The sequence below is a fragment of the Phacochoerus africanus genome, chromosome 1 (assembly GCF_016906955.1).
Source record: "Phacochoerus africanus isolate WHEZ1 chromosome 1, ROS_Pafr_v1, whole genome shotgun sequence".
Lineage (NCBI taxonomy): Eukaryota > Metazoa > Chordata > Mammalia > Artiodactyla > Suidae > Phacochoerus > Phacochoerus africanus.
In genome coordinates this window covers 231,648,349-231,665,672 of record NC_062544.1, presented here as the reverse complement: position 1 = coordinate 231,665,672, position 17,324 = coordinate 231,648,349, and the positions used below count along the sequence as shown (strand labels likewise).

Below are 17,324 nucleotides of genomic sequence, written 5' to 3'. Positions count from 1 at the left end.
CACTGATGAATATTATGAACTCCTTATGAAAGACTCCTAGATTACATCTTATATCCCCAAGGCCAAACGAAGTGCTTGACAGAAAAAAGGAGGGGGCACTTAATAAGTGTCTAAGGCACTCAAATTATTGCAGACGTTAGTGAGATGTTGACCAACATACCCACTAACGTTTAGTTAGAGGTCGCATTTCAAGGGTTCCTTATAAATCTCAAACCCTCATTTTTTTTTTCTTTTTACTGCCACATGAGCAGTATATGGAAGTTCCCAGGCCAGGGGCTGATTGTAGCTGTAGCTACAACCTACACCACAGCCATGAATCTGCAGCCTACTCCACAGCTTGTGGCAACACTGGATCCTTAACCCACTGAACAAAGCTAGGGATCCACCCCACATCTTCACAGAAACAACATTGGGTCCTTAACCCATTGAGCCAAAATGGGAACTCCAAACCCTCAATTTTTTTAAACTTGGCCAGCATTATCCACTTGTTAACAAACAAGTGAAGAGCCAAATCTGGTTTCTGCCCATTTGGAGGCTGATAAGCAATGCCATGTAGTTCTGTTCACAGATGTTCTGCAGTACACCCAGTCCTTGTGACAGTTATGAAACCAAACCTGACAGAGATTCAACAACAAGCTTTTTGTGCCATGTCATCAGCATCATATAGGTTGGAGTACTGATGTTAAATGCCAGGCACACTCAATTACCCACACTCTCCACTTGCTACTAGAAGCAAGAGTAGCAATAAAAAAAAGAGGTCTTAGTTTGTAATGTCTAATATTTTGAATGTTGAATATGTTTGCTCTTACTTCAGAAAGTAATTTAAGGAGTTCCCTTCGTGGCTCAGTGGCTAACGAATCCGACTAGGAACCATGAGGTTGCGGGTTCCATCCCTAGCCTTGCTCAGTGGGTTGAGGATCTGGCGTTGCTGTGAGCTGTGGTGTGGGTTGCAGATGCAGCTCAGATCCCATGTTGCTGTGGCTGTGACGTAGGCTGGCTGCTATAGCTCTGATTCGACCCCTAGCCTGGGAACCTCCATATGCCACGAGTGCGGCCCTAAAAAGACAAAAAAAAAAGAAAAGAAAAGAAAAGGAAGTAATTTGACAGTCAAAGTCAGCACACTCACTTTCCTTAATATTCCTCCAGAGCTCAGATTGGCTTAATTTTATAAATGAAAAAACAGAGGGGCTAAATACCTTGCCTAAATTCACACAGCTAGTATGTGTTAGATTTAGGATTTGAACTGATAAACTGACTGAGAGGATGTTAAAAAAAAAAAAAACCAAAAAGTCAAGCACTAGATACTAGAGCTCTACGTATCTGTTGCAACAAATAATAACAAAGGAAGGGTTAAGGATTGATTGCCTTAACGTCCTAGTTGGCTCAAATTGTCGCAAATCCTAGGTCCCAAAAGAAACTGGATAAAAATGTGATGACAATGTGAACCATCTTCATTTTATGTTAACTCCAATGATAAATGACCCATGAACTGGGACAGGAGGAACACAGCCAGATGTGAGAAATGCCACTTCTGCGTATGCCCTCCAGTATACTCTGCTACATACCTATTTGCTGAGGGTGGGGGAAGAACACAGATCTCTAAAAGACAGCTTGGTCAATGGTGGGGAAAATGTAAGTGATGGAGCCAGAGACTGCCCAGTTTTCAAGAGGAGACTGTGTGGTAAAGCCCAGTTGGTCTGTGCATATCTGCAGAGAGGGCAGCCACCCAGGCACACAGAAAAGGCGTTTGCCCCTAGGCAGAGCTTCCAATAGTAGAAATCATGGGCCCTGTTAACACCCCTATAGTGTTTTCCATTGAAAAAGTATTTTCATAAGCAGGATATGCAAGAGACAATTAAATTGTTTATCTAGAGGTGACCTACACAGGGATAGAACATTCAAAGGGGTGGTGCCATCAAAATTTAAGCTTGAAGATAGGAGGTTCAAATTTAAGCTTAAAGATTAGACACAAAATTTTGATACCAGGCAGGAAGAGGTTAAGGGAATAATGCACATGCATCCTGAAGTCAGTTCTTAAAATGATGCATAAAAATGCTGCCTCCTAGAAATCCAGAAACCAATGGGAATTCAAAATAATCAAGATAATTGTGAGATTGCCTATAACTTCTAAATTGCCCGGGGCCTCTCTGTCAGCATAATGTGCTTTCGAAAATGTTTCAGTTTCCACTGTACCACTGAGTATTGGCATTTTTGGCACTATAATTCAGGAAAAGATGAAGTAAACAATTCTAGATAAAGTTCAGCATAATGTATATGCCTATGAGAGTGAAGGGAATCAATTTATCCCACCAAGAAATATGTAAGGCAGTGGCAGAATGTGGTCAGCCACAGATATACACAAGATTTGGAGTTGAGGGCCATCTCTGCTATATAATTTTTGTGACCTTGGACAAATCATTGGAGCTGTGAGTCACAGAATCCCAAGAGGCCTGTGTAAAAACTAATGCTAGTAACTGAGTATACAGATTATAGAAAGCATGTAGTACACACGAGTAAAATAAGACCTAGTTTCTGCCTTAGAAATGTTTTCTATTTAAGCAAAGTGAAAAGACTATATAATGCAGCAGTACTAGGCGGACAAGAATTCAGATACAGATAAAATTTTAATAAAGGAAGTTAAATTTGAGCATTCCATGGAGACACTTCAGTTTGGAAAAGGCATATTGGTAGAAAAATGGATATCTGGTGGAAGACAAGCATCCTTGCATGGAGGATCCAGAAAGCAAAATAATGGAATCTGAAACTGGCAGAGCAAGTGGAGTCAGATCACAGGCTCTAGCGAATCTTGAAGGGCAGAAGTTTGGAGTTCACTTTGAAGCAGGGACATGATTCAATAAAGCCATCTCAAAATGTTCATATGGATACCATATAAAATAGAAAGAAGGACTAAAAGGAAAAAAGACTAAAGGCAAAAAAAGATAATTTAGAAAGCCCTTGCAAGAGTCCAGTTAAAAGATAATGAAAGTCCGGAGTTCCTGTCATGGCTCAGCAGAAACAAATCTGACTAGCATCCATGAGGACGCAGGTTCAATCCCTGGCCTCACTCAGTGGGTTAAGGATCCAGCATTGCTGTGAGCTGTGGTGTAGGTTGCAGATGTGGCTCAGATTTGGCATTGCTGTGGCTATGGCATAATCCAGCAGCTCCAGCTCTGATGCAACCCCTAGCTTGGGAACCTCCTTATGCTGCGGGTATGGCCCTAACATGACAAAAAGAAAGATAATGAAAGTCCTACATGTGAATGGGAATGGAATGAAAAGTTGCAAGATGGTGTGAAATGGATCTGCTGTAATAATTAATTGGAAAGCAAAAGACAAGAGAGGAAATAAGTAATCAATTATAGGCTTAGATCCTGGGTGATGGAAGAAATGGGGTGCCAGGGACAAACATGTCCCCAGGAAATGTGTCAGCTTCAGGAGAAGGTAATGAGCTTGGTTTTAGACATGCTAATTTGAAGGAAAGGAGACATTACTGAACTTCGAAAGAACCAGTTAAGGAAATACTTTTAAGATAATCAGAGGAAATAAAAGACACTGCAGAGGTTAAAGGAGGGAGGAGGTATGAGGTTTACACCCACTTGTGGGAGCTAGTCTCCAAGGATGGCCCCTCAATGAGCCAAACTTCAGAGTATCCACACCCCTGGGTAGACCCCCTACCCCTGTGCCTCATCACTGATGGGAGTCAGACAGTACTGTAAGCCTACCTCACAAGAATCTCGGCAGCTTCTACTTTGGTCTCTTGGAATACCTCCTTTTGGTGCCCTGAATTGTCATGAAAAAAATCCAGATTCCAGGTGCTATGCTGTGAGGAAACCAAGCTAGCCATATGGAGAGGTCCCATGAAAAGAGAGATTTCCAACCAGCCCCCAACTGTGCAGCTATCCCAGCCCCTGAGCCAGACATGTGAGTGAATAAAACAATTCCAGCCTTAACTGCCATCTGAGCTAACCTGTCAATCCCTAGAACCAAGAGAGAATAATAGTTGTTTTAAGCGCCAAGGTTTTAGGGTAATTTGTTATATATCAATAGATAAATAGAATATTACTCTTTGGTTAAGGAGTCAGATTAAGAGAGATATGGACAGACTGGTTTTCTCTCCAAATATAATCCCTGGTATGTGAGGGAAAGTCTTTTGTTTTTTAAAATGGGCAAATATGGAGTTCCCATCGTGGCTCAGTGGTTAACAAATCCAACTAGGAACCATGAGATTGTGGGTTCGATCCCTGGCCTTGCTCAGTGGGTTAAGGATCCAGTGTTGCCTGACCTGTGGTGTAGGTTGCAGATGTGGCTCAGATCCTCTGTTGCTGTGACTCTGTTGTAGGCCGGCGGCTACAGCTCCAATTCAACCCCTAGCCTGGAAACCTCCATAGGCCGCGGGTGCGGCCCTAGAAAAGACAAAAAGACAAAAAAATAAAATAAAATAAAATAAAATGGGTAAATAATAGTTATGTGGAAGATTATTTTGTTTTTTGGAACAAGAAGGAAAGAAATGGATGAGTGAATAACTGATAAGGTGAAGAGAGAAATTATAATTAATGGTCTTAATCTTTTCAGATAGGTCTTATTTATTAAAAGGATGAATTCAGAAAGGCAGGGTTAGAGTCTGACTTTGTTTCTCTTCTAAAATAAAAGTAAGTTGGATGATTAAAGAACTTCTCAGCAGCAATGAAATTCTAGAGGAAGTTAGAAAGTATAAAATTCACACCTAATTAGTATGGATTTATGGTGAACCTATCAACAGTTTTATGATTTTATGACTTCCCACTAAAATGTACAGAAACAGAAGAGTTCCTGAGGATAAAGAAGAGGCACAGAGTGTAGAGAGAGTGCAGTCTTCCAGGGCTCGCTTTGGCTAAAGAAGGAAAATGAAGCCAACAAGGCATGGATTGAAAATATTTTCATTGCTGAGTTGAAGACAGAATCCACAGTAAATGCAGAATATGGAAGAGATGGAAAAGAGAAATCCTAAGTACTCATTAAACTTATATTTTAAAATAATCGGAAGTGGGATGGCTGGGATGGTGGAGAGAAAGAGAGGGGAAAGCAGGGTAGTCGTATTTCTTTCTACTCAATGTGGTCTTTAAAGTAAGTTAAGGCTAAACATTTCAGGAGCCACTCGGCATCTCAGAAGAAAGTCTACAGTTTTCTGGCCACCATCCATGGAGATCAAGCTTTATTGTTGGTTCATCCCTTTCCCAGATGGCTACAGATTCTGCTCATGAGGAGAATTTGGCACCAGCTATTTGCTCTGCATGACCTCAAGCCAGCCTCCTCTCAACTGCCAGAAGGTAAAGAGGCCCTTACCTGTGATCTGATACTAGTCATTTGAGATGAGAACTTGCAGTGTAGAGATTAATGGGCTCAGGGAAGAGAGAACATGTGATAAAGTTTCTCTTAGTGTTGGCTCCTTAAAGAGATGCCAGAAGACATGAAGGAGAAAACATTTTTTCTTCCCTGAAAAGCCATTTGTTCAGAGGGACTTGAAATACCTGAGCCGCGCCCCCGCTAAGGATGGCTCCCAACTCAAAGCAGTTCTTCAAGAGAGAAACACCACTCAAAAGCTAGTGGCTTCACTTTTCCAGCCTACTTATGACATCATCACCAGAAAGACCCACAAGGAACATGGACTGGAAGTCCAATAAAACTGGATGCCACTGTCAGGCTACATTCAGGTGATGGTCATGTGACAATAACTGTTGAGATTAGACTTGATCTAGCCAATCTCAAGACTATATCCTTCACTAGCAAATACTTTGAGTCACTAATATGCTTTAGCTTCTTTCTCCCTCCCTCCCCCTGCCATCACCAACTTCCATGTTCTAAAACCTCAAGGAGGGCTTGGCAATGGTCCTTACCTTAGCTCTGGTCATCTGCTCAACCTGAGTCAGGAGGTCATTCACTTCTAACTGCAAGTCACCCTTGTCTTTTTCCAGGGTCTGCTTGATCTGTTGTAGATTTTCTACCTGGCTCTCCAGCTCAGCCAGGCTGTCTGCGTGTCTCTTCTTCAAAGAGGCAGAAGTTGCCTCAAAGTGCAGTGTGGCCTCTTCCATGTCTTGGCGAAGCTTCTGGAATTTTGTTTCCTGTTTCTTAGATATCTCCAGCTGAGCCAAACTGGCCCCTCCTGCCTCCTCCAGCCTCTCATTCAAGTCTTCCAGCTCCCGGGTGAGGTCAGCTCTCTCCCTCTCTACCTTGGCTCGAGTGGTCCTTTCAGCTTCCAGCTCCTCTTTCAAATCCTGTATCTGAGTCTATAGCAGTAAATAATTTTGACTTTTACTAAGCTCTTGGAGCATATTTTATGTTCAGGAGCTTTACTGTATTTTTAAAAAATTTCTCACAACTAAGAAAAATAGCATAACACTTTTGGTTCCCATTTTTATAGTTTAAAGAAGATAGAATACACAGAAATTAAGTTATTTGCTCCGAATCAGTACTAAGACCAGAATTAGAATTGGCAATTCCTTCCAATTTTTCAGCCCTTAGTGATGAGCAACTTCATTATGTTATATACATGGAGGGGACATTTTAATACAAAGCACTTTCCAAAGGAATAGAGAACATCTTTCATATAACAAGAAAACACTTGAAAGAGAATTTATTTTTAAAAAATGATAAATTTTATATACAATACCTCATTTATCTAGCATTTGTTTACACAACAACCTCAACTATTAGAAACTTGGGCAAAAATCTGATCAATAGACTGAATATCTCCAAGTTCAGGTGCTAACTCATAAGAAAGAGCAGCAATTTAATTTTATACACAATTCTGACAAGACTTGGTTACTTGGCCAACTTAAGTTCCTTAGTTTTCAGGTGATTTCAAGTAGCAGGACAATTGAAGTAACAAATTAAAATTGATGGAGGAATAAGAGTCCTAACTGAATAGCAATCTGATATCATTAGAAGCAAAATTATTAGATAAAGAAAAGTAGTGACAAGAAATCTCAGAGCCCAAAAGTCTTTCAGTGTAAGTGCAAATAGCTGTACAAATCTCCATAGCATCATTGTGGGACAGTCCAATAAAGCCAATGATGTTCATCAACATCACCTTAAATAATAAGGCATAGGTTAAGGTAGAAGGAAAAAAGGATAAATTCTATTTTAGGGAGTTCCCATCATGGCTCAGTGGTTAACAAATCTGACTAGGAACCATAAGGTTGCAAGTTCGATCCCTGGCCTCTCTCAGTGGGTTAAGGATCCGGCCTTGCCATGAGCTGTGGTGTAGGTCGCAGAAGAGGCTCAAATCTGGCATTGCAGTGGCTCTGGCGTAGGGGGCAGGTACAGCTCCGATTCCATCCCTAGCCTGGGAACCTCCATATGCCGTGGGTGTGGCCCTAAAAAGACAAAAAAAAATCTATTTTAGGGTATTTTTCCTTAAATACTGGTATGATGGCTTAGAAGAAGCTGTTTTCTAGACCAAACTAAATGGATAAGGCTATCAGATCTGTAGATTAGTTAATGACAGAGCAGGTACTAAAAATTTATGATTTCTACACCAGGTGATCATGATCCCCTTACAATCAGTTATCTTGGAATCCAATTCCTTTATTCCAAACAATACTGTCATTGACCCAAACATTTCTGAAACGTTTCTTCAGAAATAATCTTCAGAGCATTTTAAAGTCATTAAGGTAAGAAAATTTGTATTTGATAAACTGAAATTGTTTTTGGATAAAGTATCATTTGAAGACAAGTCTGGTGAATATGACAGATAATTGCTTGGAGATTGATACCATGTTAAAAAGTATCTCCCTAAAGAAGTGAGACTCACTGGTCTTATCTGGCTCAAAATGTCTCAGAAAAAAAGTTCCAAAATGATTTTGAGTAACATTTGCATTAGTGAGCTGAATATTTAGCTCCAAAGAAGAAAATACATCCACACATATATGTGAGGAGTTATATGTATCCATATTTTAAATTATTTTATAATGTGGTCATATAGTATAAAACAGCGGCATAGTCTAAATTTTATAAATAGCTGCTCATTATCAAATAATGTTTGGAGGCTACAAGTAGCTACGAAACAAATTTTCAGCATAGTTGCCTTCTAATCACAAAGACTAATCACCATAAAAAATTAAATTGGTAACATTGAACGCTTACCACAGGTCAGCCACTGAGCTTACCACTTTAACGTACTGTTGCATTTAATTTTAGCTAAAAGATTGTCAGAAGTAGATTAATGGGTAAAAATACACACATTCAGGATTTTAGCACAATACCTAGTTTATGTCAAACATTCAACAAATTAGCTATTTGTTTTTATTATCTTCATAATAAGGAAATCAAAGCTTAAACAGTAGTTTTCCCCTTAGTCCCGTATCTGTAGAATGTCATGTTATCTTCTCAACCACCACCTTTTCTGCTTCTGTCTGTAGTTGGCTAAGTTACAGATACCTCAGGAGAGCATTTGTCACTGAAGCACCAATCACCCCTCTGGGATCTAACTACATGTGCACACAGGTATTTGATAAATAATTACCTGTTGCTCCTTAAGCATCTTCTGAAGCTGAGCCACCCAGCCTTTCTCATTCTCTACCTGTGAACTCATCTGATTCATTTCTAATTCTTTCCTGTTAGGAAAAGAAGTATCAAGTAGAATTGCTCAGAGTAAAAACATTTTGTTTAAACATTCTTTAAATTATAGTGATAACACATGGATTCATTCTTGTTGTAAAAATTCAGCTATTACATCTATATCTGAAGTCTTCTTGGCTGTTATACCCAGCCTCTCTTCCTTCTCTGGAGGTAATCACCATAATCAGTTGGGTGTGAATCCTTCCAGACACTTAGTTCTAAGTATTGACATGTTTGTGCTTATATATAGGTAGAAAGAGTTTCATTTTCTTTACTGTGAAAGGTATAATATTTTATACATTTATATTTATAGAGTACAGCATTTTTAACCCAATAAAACATGGAGATTTTTCCATGTTGGCCTACACATAGATTGCATCCCTTAAAACTTAAATGTGACAGGGAGTTCCCATTGTGGCTCAGTGATTAATGAACCTGACTACTGTCCATGAGGACTCATGTTTAATCCCTGGCCTTGCTCAGTGGGTCAAGGATCCAGCGTTGCCATGAGCTGTGGTATAGGTTACAGACATGGCTCAGATCTGGCATTGCTGTGGCTGTGGCGTAGGCCAGTGTCTACAGCTCTGATTGGATCCTTAGCCTGGGAACCTCCATATGCCAAGGGTGTGGCCCTAAGACAAAAAAATAAAAGAAAAAAAAAACTTAAATGTGACATACTAGTATATGATTTATATATCATGTAAAACATCACGCAGTTTATCCACTTCCCTATTAATAAGAACTTAGGTTCCCCCCTCCCCAATTTTACTTCTACAAATAATACTGTTTATATACATGTGCCTTTGTGTACATGTGAGTAATTCTACAGAGCAGATGTTGAGCAAGAAATTTCTGTGCTAGGTATAGGTATGTGTTTAAAAACTTATAACCTTGCCTTTTGCCCTCCAATAGCAATGTGACATTATTTCTCTACATTAAACTTAATCTTAGCATCCTTTAAAGTTTTTCCTAATTAACAGATTAGCATGTCATTGTTTTATTATGAATGACCTTGTTTACTAGTAAGGGCAGCATGCTGTCAACTATGAGGATTTTCAAATGAGCAATAAAACAAATGGACTGCCCTCTTGTGTCCTTTGCCCATTTTTCTGTTAGGTTGTTCATCTAGTTATTGAATTATAGATTTTACTTTAGTATTCTGGATATTTATTTTTGATATCTGTTGCAAATATTTATCCTGCTTTAAATTTTACCTCAATTTTATTTACATTGGTTTTTGCCACAGAACTGTTTAAAATGTTAACGTATAATCATCAAATTTACCAAGATTTTCTTATGTTTTTGGCTTTTTGTGATTTATTCAAGGAGTTTCCTAAGAATCCAATTTCCTAAGACTTACCATGTTGTTGTTGTTGTTACTACAGAACATTTAACATGAGATCTACCCTCTCAACCAATATTTAAATGTACACTACTGCTAACTATAGGAATGATGTACAGATCTCTAGAACTTAATCATCTTGCATGATGAAAGTTTTATACCCATTGAACAGCAACTACACACTCCCCCCTGCCCTCAAGCCCCTGGTAACCACCATTCTACTCTGTTTCTATGAGTTTGACTGTTTTAGATGCCTCATATAATTGGAATCATGCAGGATTTGTCTTTCTGTGACTGACTTATTTTATTTAGCATAATGTCCTCCAGGTTCATCCATGTTGTCACATATGACAGGATTTCCTTTAAAAAGAGGCTAACATTCCATTATATGTACATACATTTTTTAAATCCATTCATCCATTACTGGGCATTTTGGTTATTTTCATATGTCGGCTATTGAGAATAAACAGCATCTTCTAATGATTTTATAGTTTTACTTTTACATTTAATTCTTTAGTGCAACTGGACTTTGGGTGTGTGTGAATAGTGTCAGGAAGAAATTTAACTTTTGCCTCAGGAAATGAATAGCTAGTCATCTCAGTACTATTTATTTAAAATAGTCTATCATGTCATCACTATTTTAAAATGCCCCCTTTTCATGTATTGAGTTTCCTTATAGACATAGGTCCATTTAGAGAAAAGATTGTATAATAAAGTTATAACTTCCTGAAAACATATGAGTTTTCAGAGCTCTTTGACCTGTGGCCTACAAGGACATGGAGTATCATTTTCACTTTGCTGAGCTGGAACACAATCTTCAAAATTGAAGGCCAAGGGAACTCGATCATCATTTTGCTTTTCACTGTTCCATTACATTCATAGGGTGACTTATTTCATCTTTTTCAACCACCTATCAAGTTCAGTAACTTACTAGTAGGCTATTAATCAAGTCTGACCACAAGCACGTAAAATGGAAACCCATGTACACAGGAAAACCAGAAGCTCACAGCTGCTTGCTTAACGTTTTTCTGCAGGCTCCAGCAACGAGTATTATCCCAGCTTTAACCTGGCCTTATCTCATTCCTTCTTTTTTTTTCTTTTGTCTTTTGTCTTTCTAGGGCTGGGCTGCACTGACATATGGAGATTCCCAGGCTAGGGGTAGAATCAGAGCTGTTGCTGCTGGCCTACACCAGAGCTACAGCAATGCAGGATCCGAGCCGTGTCTATCACCTACACCACAGCTCATGGCAATGCCAGATCCCTTACCCACCTAGGGAGGCCAGGGATTGAACCCTCAACCTCATGGCTCCTAGTCAAATTTGTTTCTGTTGTGCCAAGACAGGACCTCCATGTCCTTATCTCATTCTTACACCTCACTGGTTCCCCCTAGTATTTAATCTATTCCAAATAACCTGAAAACCTGTAATGGTTAGAAGAAAGTCTAGCAGACAAAAGGGACAAGGTGAGGAAATCCATTTCACTCAGCAATAAAAATAAATTGAGAGGGCCATCTTGCCCTGAGCTCCTTGGGACTCCTCATGAGCTGAAAGGCCACTAATTTTGACCATGTTATGTTTTGCTTAAATTTTAAGGTTTAATACATATGTAGTAAATTTTTTGACCCAAAAAGTTATATGTGTTAATAAAGTTCTATCTATCTGGCAAGTAAGTTTTTTTTTTAATAATAAGATGGTGTATGGACTTCACCTTAGGATGAATTTTTTACTTTTACACAGTTTTTTTTTGTATGTTTGGTTTTTTTTTTTTTTGGTCACACCTATGGCATGTGGCAGTTCCTGGGCCAGGAATCAAACCCATGCCAAGCAGTGACCAGAGCTACCACAATGACAACACCTGGCCTGTAACCCACTGAGCTACAGAAGAACTCCTCAGTTTTTAAATGTTTTATGCCACTGATCTCATCATGAGTAAAAGGAGTGAGCCATTTTTATTTTTTTGATTGTAACCTCAAATTCCAATTTTTTGCCTCTCCTATGCCTCACACCTTTCACGGGCATCTGCTAGTCAGTCTTCTCAGTTACTTTCTTGTAGGTTATTACATAATTATAAAAAGAGAGTAAATGCATCAAGCCTAGGAAGAAAAAAATTAATTTCCTAGGCTTATTATTTCTCTTATCTCCCCCTTCAGGTCTTGAGACATCTGGCCCTAGGGTCATGAGGATAAATGAGGTGAGAACGCTGTTCTTTCCCACATAAGTTCTCCCAGAATCTCACATCAACAGAAAGGTGGCTCACCTCCTCAGCTTCTCTGCCAGCTGCAGCTGGCCACTCTCCAGGATCTCCATGCTCTCCTGATTTAGCTTCAAATCACCCTCCAGTTTGCGCTTTTCCCTTTCACAGTTCATTCTTGCTTTGCTCTCCTGCTCAAGGGCACCCTCCAGCTGACAAAAGGAGATAGGATTTAGCCAAATAAACAGTAAAGTTTCTACTTTACTAAATGTGTTCATTAACCACTTACCCTCTGGGGGAAAAACAAAAAATACAAGCAGAGTCTGTAAATAGTGCCAGTTAGATAGATATTTTAAAATATCACACATAACAACAGGATAACGAAAGAATCTAGAAATCACAGTGAGGGAGGAAAACTTCAGAGATTAAGGAATAGGTGCTCTAGCCTATGAAAGAAACCCATAATAAATGCCTAGGGAGCCCTTGTTTGATCACTTTCCAGTGATGGGAAGCTCACTTCTTTACATGGCAGCTCATTTCATGGGTGGATAAGTCCATTTACTCAGGAGTGATTCTTTGTAAGAAGCCAAAGAATTCTCTGTGAACTCATCCCACAAGTCTAAGCTCTGTTCCCTGGAGCAACACCAAGCCAATCTCTCTCCACATGATCATTCCTGAATATTAGGTGGCTGTCCAGAGTCTCCCAAGTCAGCATCACTGACCCTTTCAAATGCATCTCATACGGCATGATTTCACCATACCTCCTTCACCACCTTGGTACCCTTGTCTGGTCCACAATGTTGTCATATTCTGGGACCCTTACCAAGATACTCAGAACATCCCAGTTCTGTCTGGATCAGTGTTGCCAACAATGTCATCAAGGTACATTTAGCAGGGGGCTAGATAACTGTTACAATATGGCTGTTTTTTCATTGATATGTGTACTTTGCTGCAATAGAAGCTATTTCCTGTAACCAGCAAAAGGTATAAAATTCAAATGGGGGAAAGGGTAGGCTTTCTGGAAGGTGTATTTGAAAACCTGAAAATAAACTCCAGGAGAGAACAAGTGTGAGAGATTGTGTGTGTATGCATACAACACACACACCAATAAATCCTCATATTGAGACTTTTTGTGAGTTACCTATCAGTGGAACCAGGAAGAGAAGTGGGACAACTAATAGGTAATAGAGGAAATTGATAGAGAGGCACGAGGAAAAAGCAGATACGAAAAAGCTAACGACCCTTGTCAGCAATTTTATAAAGGCTAAACTTTGGGGACCAATAAAACAGTGAATGCATATACTCTGTCAGGCTGGGAAGAGACTGGAAGAGCAATGAATCTACCCATTGAGACTGGTCTGCAACATCTCTATTTCACAGGGTGTTTGGAGGCAAAACAGAGGCACTATGTCCAGAATCTTACAAGTATTACCAATAGCGTACGTAGAACACAGCTTGTGACTTATTCATAACAAGCCTCAATGCGTCACTGGAGCCACAAAGGGACCTTTACACAATCCTTCAATACTAGTGTCAGATAAAGTACCAGCATATCTGTGGGGCAAAAGACCAGGTTCTGTGGGGAACATTCAGTCCCTTAGAGCAATACCCATTGCAACTCATTGCCATGTTCTCCCAACTGCCCAGGGTTGCATGAAAGTTGCATTTAAAAATAGACAGATTACATTCTAGGTCCTCTGAGGTGGTTCTGTATATGTTAAGGAAAAAAAAAAACCACTTCCGTTTCTAAACAATGAGGGAAACAAACCGTGCTACAAGGTTTTCCGAAGATGTCAGGATAGATTAACTAAGTAAAATGAGGAGGTTTGTGTAGATGTAGACAGCTAACTAGCAAGACGTATCACCACCAACCTCCTTCACTTGCTGCTCCAGTGACTCCACTCTTGCTTTGCTCAGAGTGCGCAGTTTCTCCTCCTCTGCGTGCAGGTCCTCCAGGGTCTGCTGGTGAGCCTCCCTCACGGCGTCAGCTGCTTGGTGGAGTTTGCTGATGTCATCATTGAGAGACTCCACTTCCTCAGTCAGGCTCTTGACCTGCGGGGACAAGATGACAACAGCTCCAAGAGAGCCACCCCTGGAAGGTGCAGTATAAACCCGAAGGGCCATCTTCTCTCTTTTCTAGGCCCAAAAATCTCATGAGGTATCAACCGTCCTAAAGCACCAAATATAGCCAAATTCCTGATGGGCTTTTTAAAACTCTAAACTCACTTTTTCCTTTATTCACCCACACACACAAACACACACACACACACACAGTGATCTGTTATCTGTCATAGTCAGGGAATGGGGGCTTTGAGCAATCAAATGGTATCAACATAGGTGAGTGGAGGGCCAGTTTTCAAAGCATCATATTATTGTGTAACAAGAACACCAGTAAAGGTAATTTAGCTTTCTTTTGAGTATTCAGAGCATGTATTAATCTCATTGTGCTTCAATAGCCTAAGAAAGTGGCAGTTAAAGAAGAGTTCCAGCCAATAAAAAAGGCAAAAATGGAAGCCATTTCTATCAGGGCCATGTGCTGCTTCTGAAAGGGAACCAACAGTACAAGAGTTGCGATTTAATCATCTGCCAAAATGACAGTATTATTCTGGAGACTGTTTTTTTTTTGTTTTTTTTTAATTAGAGGTCAGATACAGACTCCTCAGCTAACTTTGATCTATACACAGATGCACAAGTGAAAAATCTCAACTAAAATGAACAAAACATTTAAGTCCTTAGCTGGAATTAAAATGACATCTTCAAGGTCAAATTCCAAATTGATGACGGGGGTGGGGATTCAGACTCATCCCAAATCACCTTTCAATAAACTGCATCCCACTCCCTCTCCTTCTGAAAAAGGATAGAGGCCCAATGAAACCATTTTGCTCTATTAGTTTTCAGATGCAATAAGATTGGAACAAATGGAACCCTTTCATTGGGGAGACTAAGTGGAGTTCCATAAATCTGAGTTGGGTATTTGAATCAGGACAGCACAGTTCATCAGACTCTTCATTTTATGCCAGGTCTGAGTCCCAGTGCTGTAAAGTTGCAGGCCACTGTGTTAATTAATTTAAACAGAGCAAGCCTGGTCCCGAAGCCTGAGCAGGGGTGTGGAATTCCAGCATCTAGGCCTTCCTGACATTATAGAAAAAGTACCTTGTGCTCTGTAGCTCGCTTCTCCTTCTGTGACTTCGCCAATAGTGTTTCCAGGTCATCGATTTCTTTCTTCAACTCGGCACATTCATCTTCGAGTTTCCGCCCCCTGGCAGTCAACTCCGAATTTATCTCCTCTTCCTCCTCCACCCGCTCAGACAGCGTCTTGACGCTGGCCTCCAGCTGGATCTTGGATTTAATCAGCGCCTCGCGCTGCTCTTCAGCATTCGCCAGGGTCTCTCGCTCCTGCCATGATGAGGAGAAAATTGTTGCCAACAGCTGGAAGTAATTTATCAGCCAGGCGAAAATACTGTTTAACACATAGTGGAGAGATAATTGCCTGGCCTCTGCCCGGCACTTTCACCTACCTTTCCTAAGCAGTTGAAATAATATTCCCAGTTCCCTGATCCTATTGTTGAGAAGTGAAGGAGTTGCTCGTGTTTGGAGGTGCTTTCGATCTTTCAGGCCATTCAGTAGATTAGATTACCTCTTCTCAAGCACTTAATAGAATCCTGGTGGCCTAAGGAGCTAAACTGCCTCCAAAAATCAGTGGTGTACTGATTCAATCACAGCTATGGGAAGCATCCCTGTGGGCGTCTGCTTTGAGGGTGGTACCTACTCAGAATACAGTCTTTTAAAAAAGCGGTGTCCCCCTCAGACAATAGAATATTTATAACATTATTATAAGAGCCCTGATGCACATGTTTAATATATAAGCATTTTCTAATAAATAGAGCTGGGCCATCTATTTTTTACTCACAAGCTGAATTGAGAATTTATATGAGGTTCCTTGCCCATCACCAACTAGATTTCACTATTATTTCCAACTAAAATCGTTTTCTCTATGGTTCTGCCAGCAATAAATTCCACAAGTTTTACATATAGAGTGTAAAATACTCTTTCTTTTTATCTTCTCAAATGTACTGTTTCCAACTCTCACTAAGTGACCCATTGTTCCTGTGTTATGGGCCGGTGGCTTTTTTGCCACAAAAGCACCTTTTGTGACTCTGAACGCCTCTAATTTGTCTCCATTTAGAGGCTAAATTAAACCTCCTCTTTGTGAGCAAGTTCTTAATTACTGTAGGTCTCCTTGCAGCCTAGTTTCATTCATATCTCCACCTTCTATCTCTAGACCTCATCCATCCTCTGCAGTGTGGGCAATCTGTTAACTACCTAGTTGCTTGGCTTAAGTTGTTTAATCTACTTTGATCAAGAGCAGAAAATCTCAAAAATCCAGGCTATTGTTTGTGGATAACTCCCAGCAAAAGGATGCCTGTCTGCCCAAAATATGGGGCTCAAACAGGCACAGATGGGGGTGGTATAGAATAGTGAGTCTCCAACATCACTGAAGACCCAGGAGCAGGGCCACATAGAAAATGAACAAAAATGTCAGGGCAAAAAGGATCCCATGCGCATCAGAGAAGCTTCCAACATTTGGCAACAAACAGGGACATTTGATCTTAGTTCGTCCTGGAGTTGGTGTGCAGAATAGCTGTTTGCTGTCTTCCATTCAGGATGTGAACAGGACCTGTCACCATCACCAAATGAAGAGGACAATCCAATCGACTGCCATCGATCCCCTCATTAAACATGATGGCAGGTTTGGGGCCAACCAAGCAGTGGTGTGACACTTTAACAGCAGGAACATCCTTCTCCCAGTGGCAGTTATCTTCTCACATACTCAGAGTGCTAATTGAAATGGGTTCCCTTACTGAAGCTGGTATTTTGAGTATGCGAATGATTTTGAAAGAATCCTTGTTTCCTTGATTCCTACTGTATTGAGCTGTGGCCCTTAAAAATCAATGATGATGAAATATTTCACCGCCAGGGCAGCTTTTCGAAACAGTTACAATTTGAACTTATCTCAGCCTTCCTGGAGTCGTCCTGGAATTGGCTTCCTTGTATTTGCTATGCCCCCAACACTGTATCCCAGGCTTTTACCCACTAATCCCCTCACAAGTTGGGTGCATTTCTATCGCCCACATCAGCCCAAGTAGCATTGCCACACTCTTTGTTGAGAGGAAGAATGATGAAAACTGGGAGGCAA

The 17,324-nt window shown here is 40.3% G+C and overlaps 1 protein-coding gene across 1 annotated transcript in view; it reads right to left on the bottom strand.

Moving 5' to 3' along the window:
- MYH15 (myosin heavy chain 15) overlaps window positions 1–17,324 on the bottom strand; it is a 151,760-nt gene that overhangs the window by 62,702 nt on the left and 71,734 nt on the right. Inside the window, exons 23-27 of the mRNA XM_047792948.1 lie at window positions 15,281–15,523; window positions 14,000–14,179; window positions 12,194–12,339; window positions 8,501–8,591; window positions 5,874–6,263 (exon numbers count right to left, since the gene is read on the bottom strand). Coding sequence (XP_047648904.1) covers window positions 5,874–6,263; window positions 8,501–8,591; window positions 12,194–12,339; window positions 14,000–14,179; window positions 15,281–15,523 — 1,050 coding nt within the window. The remainder of the gene's footprint in view (window positions 1–5,873; window positions 6,264–8,500; window positions 8,592–12,193; window positions 12,340–13,999; window positions 14,180–15,280; window positions 15,524–17,324) is intronic.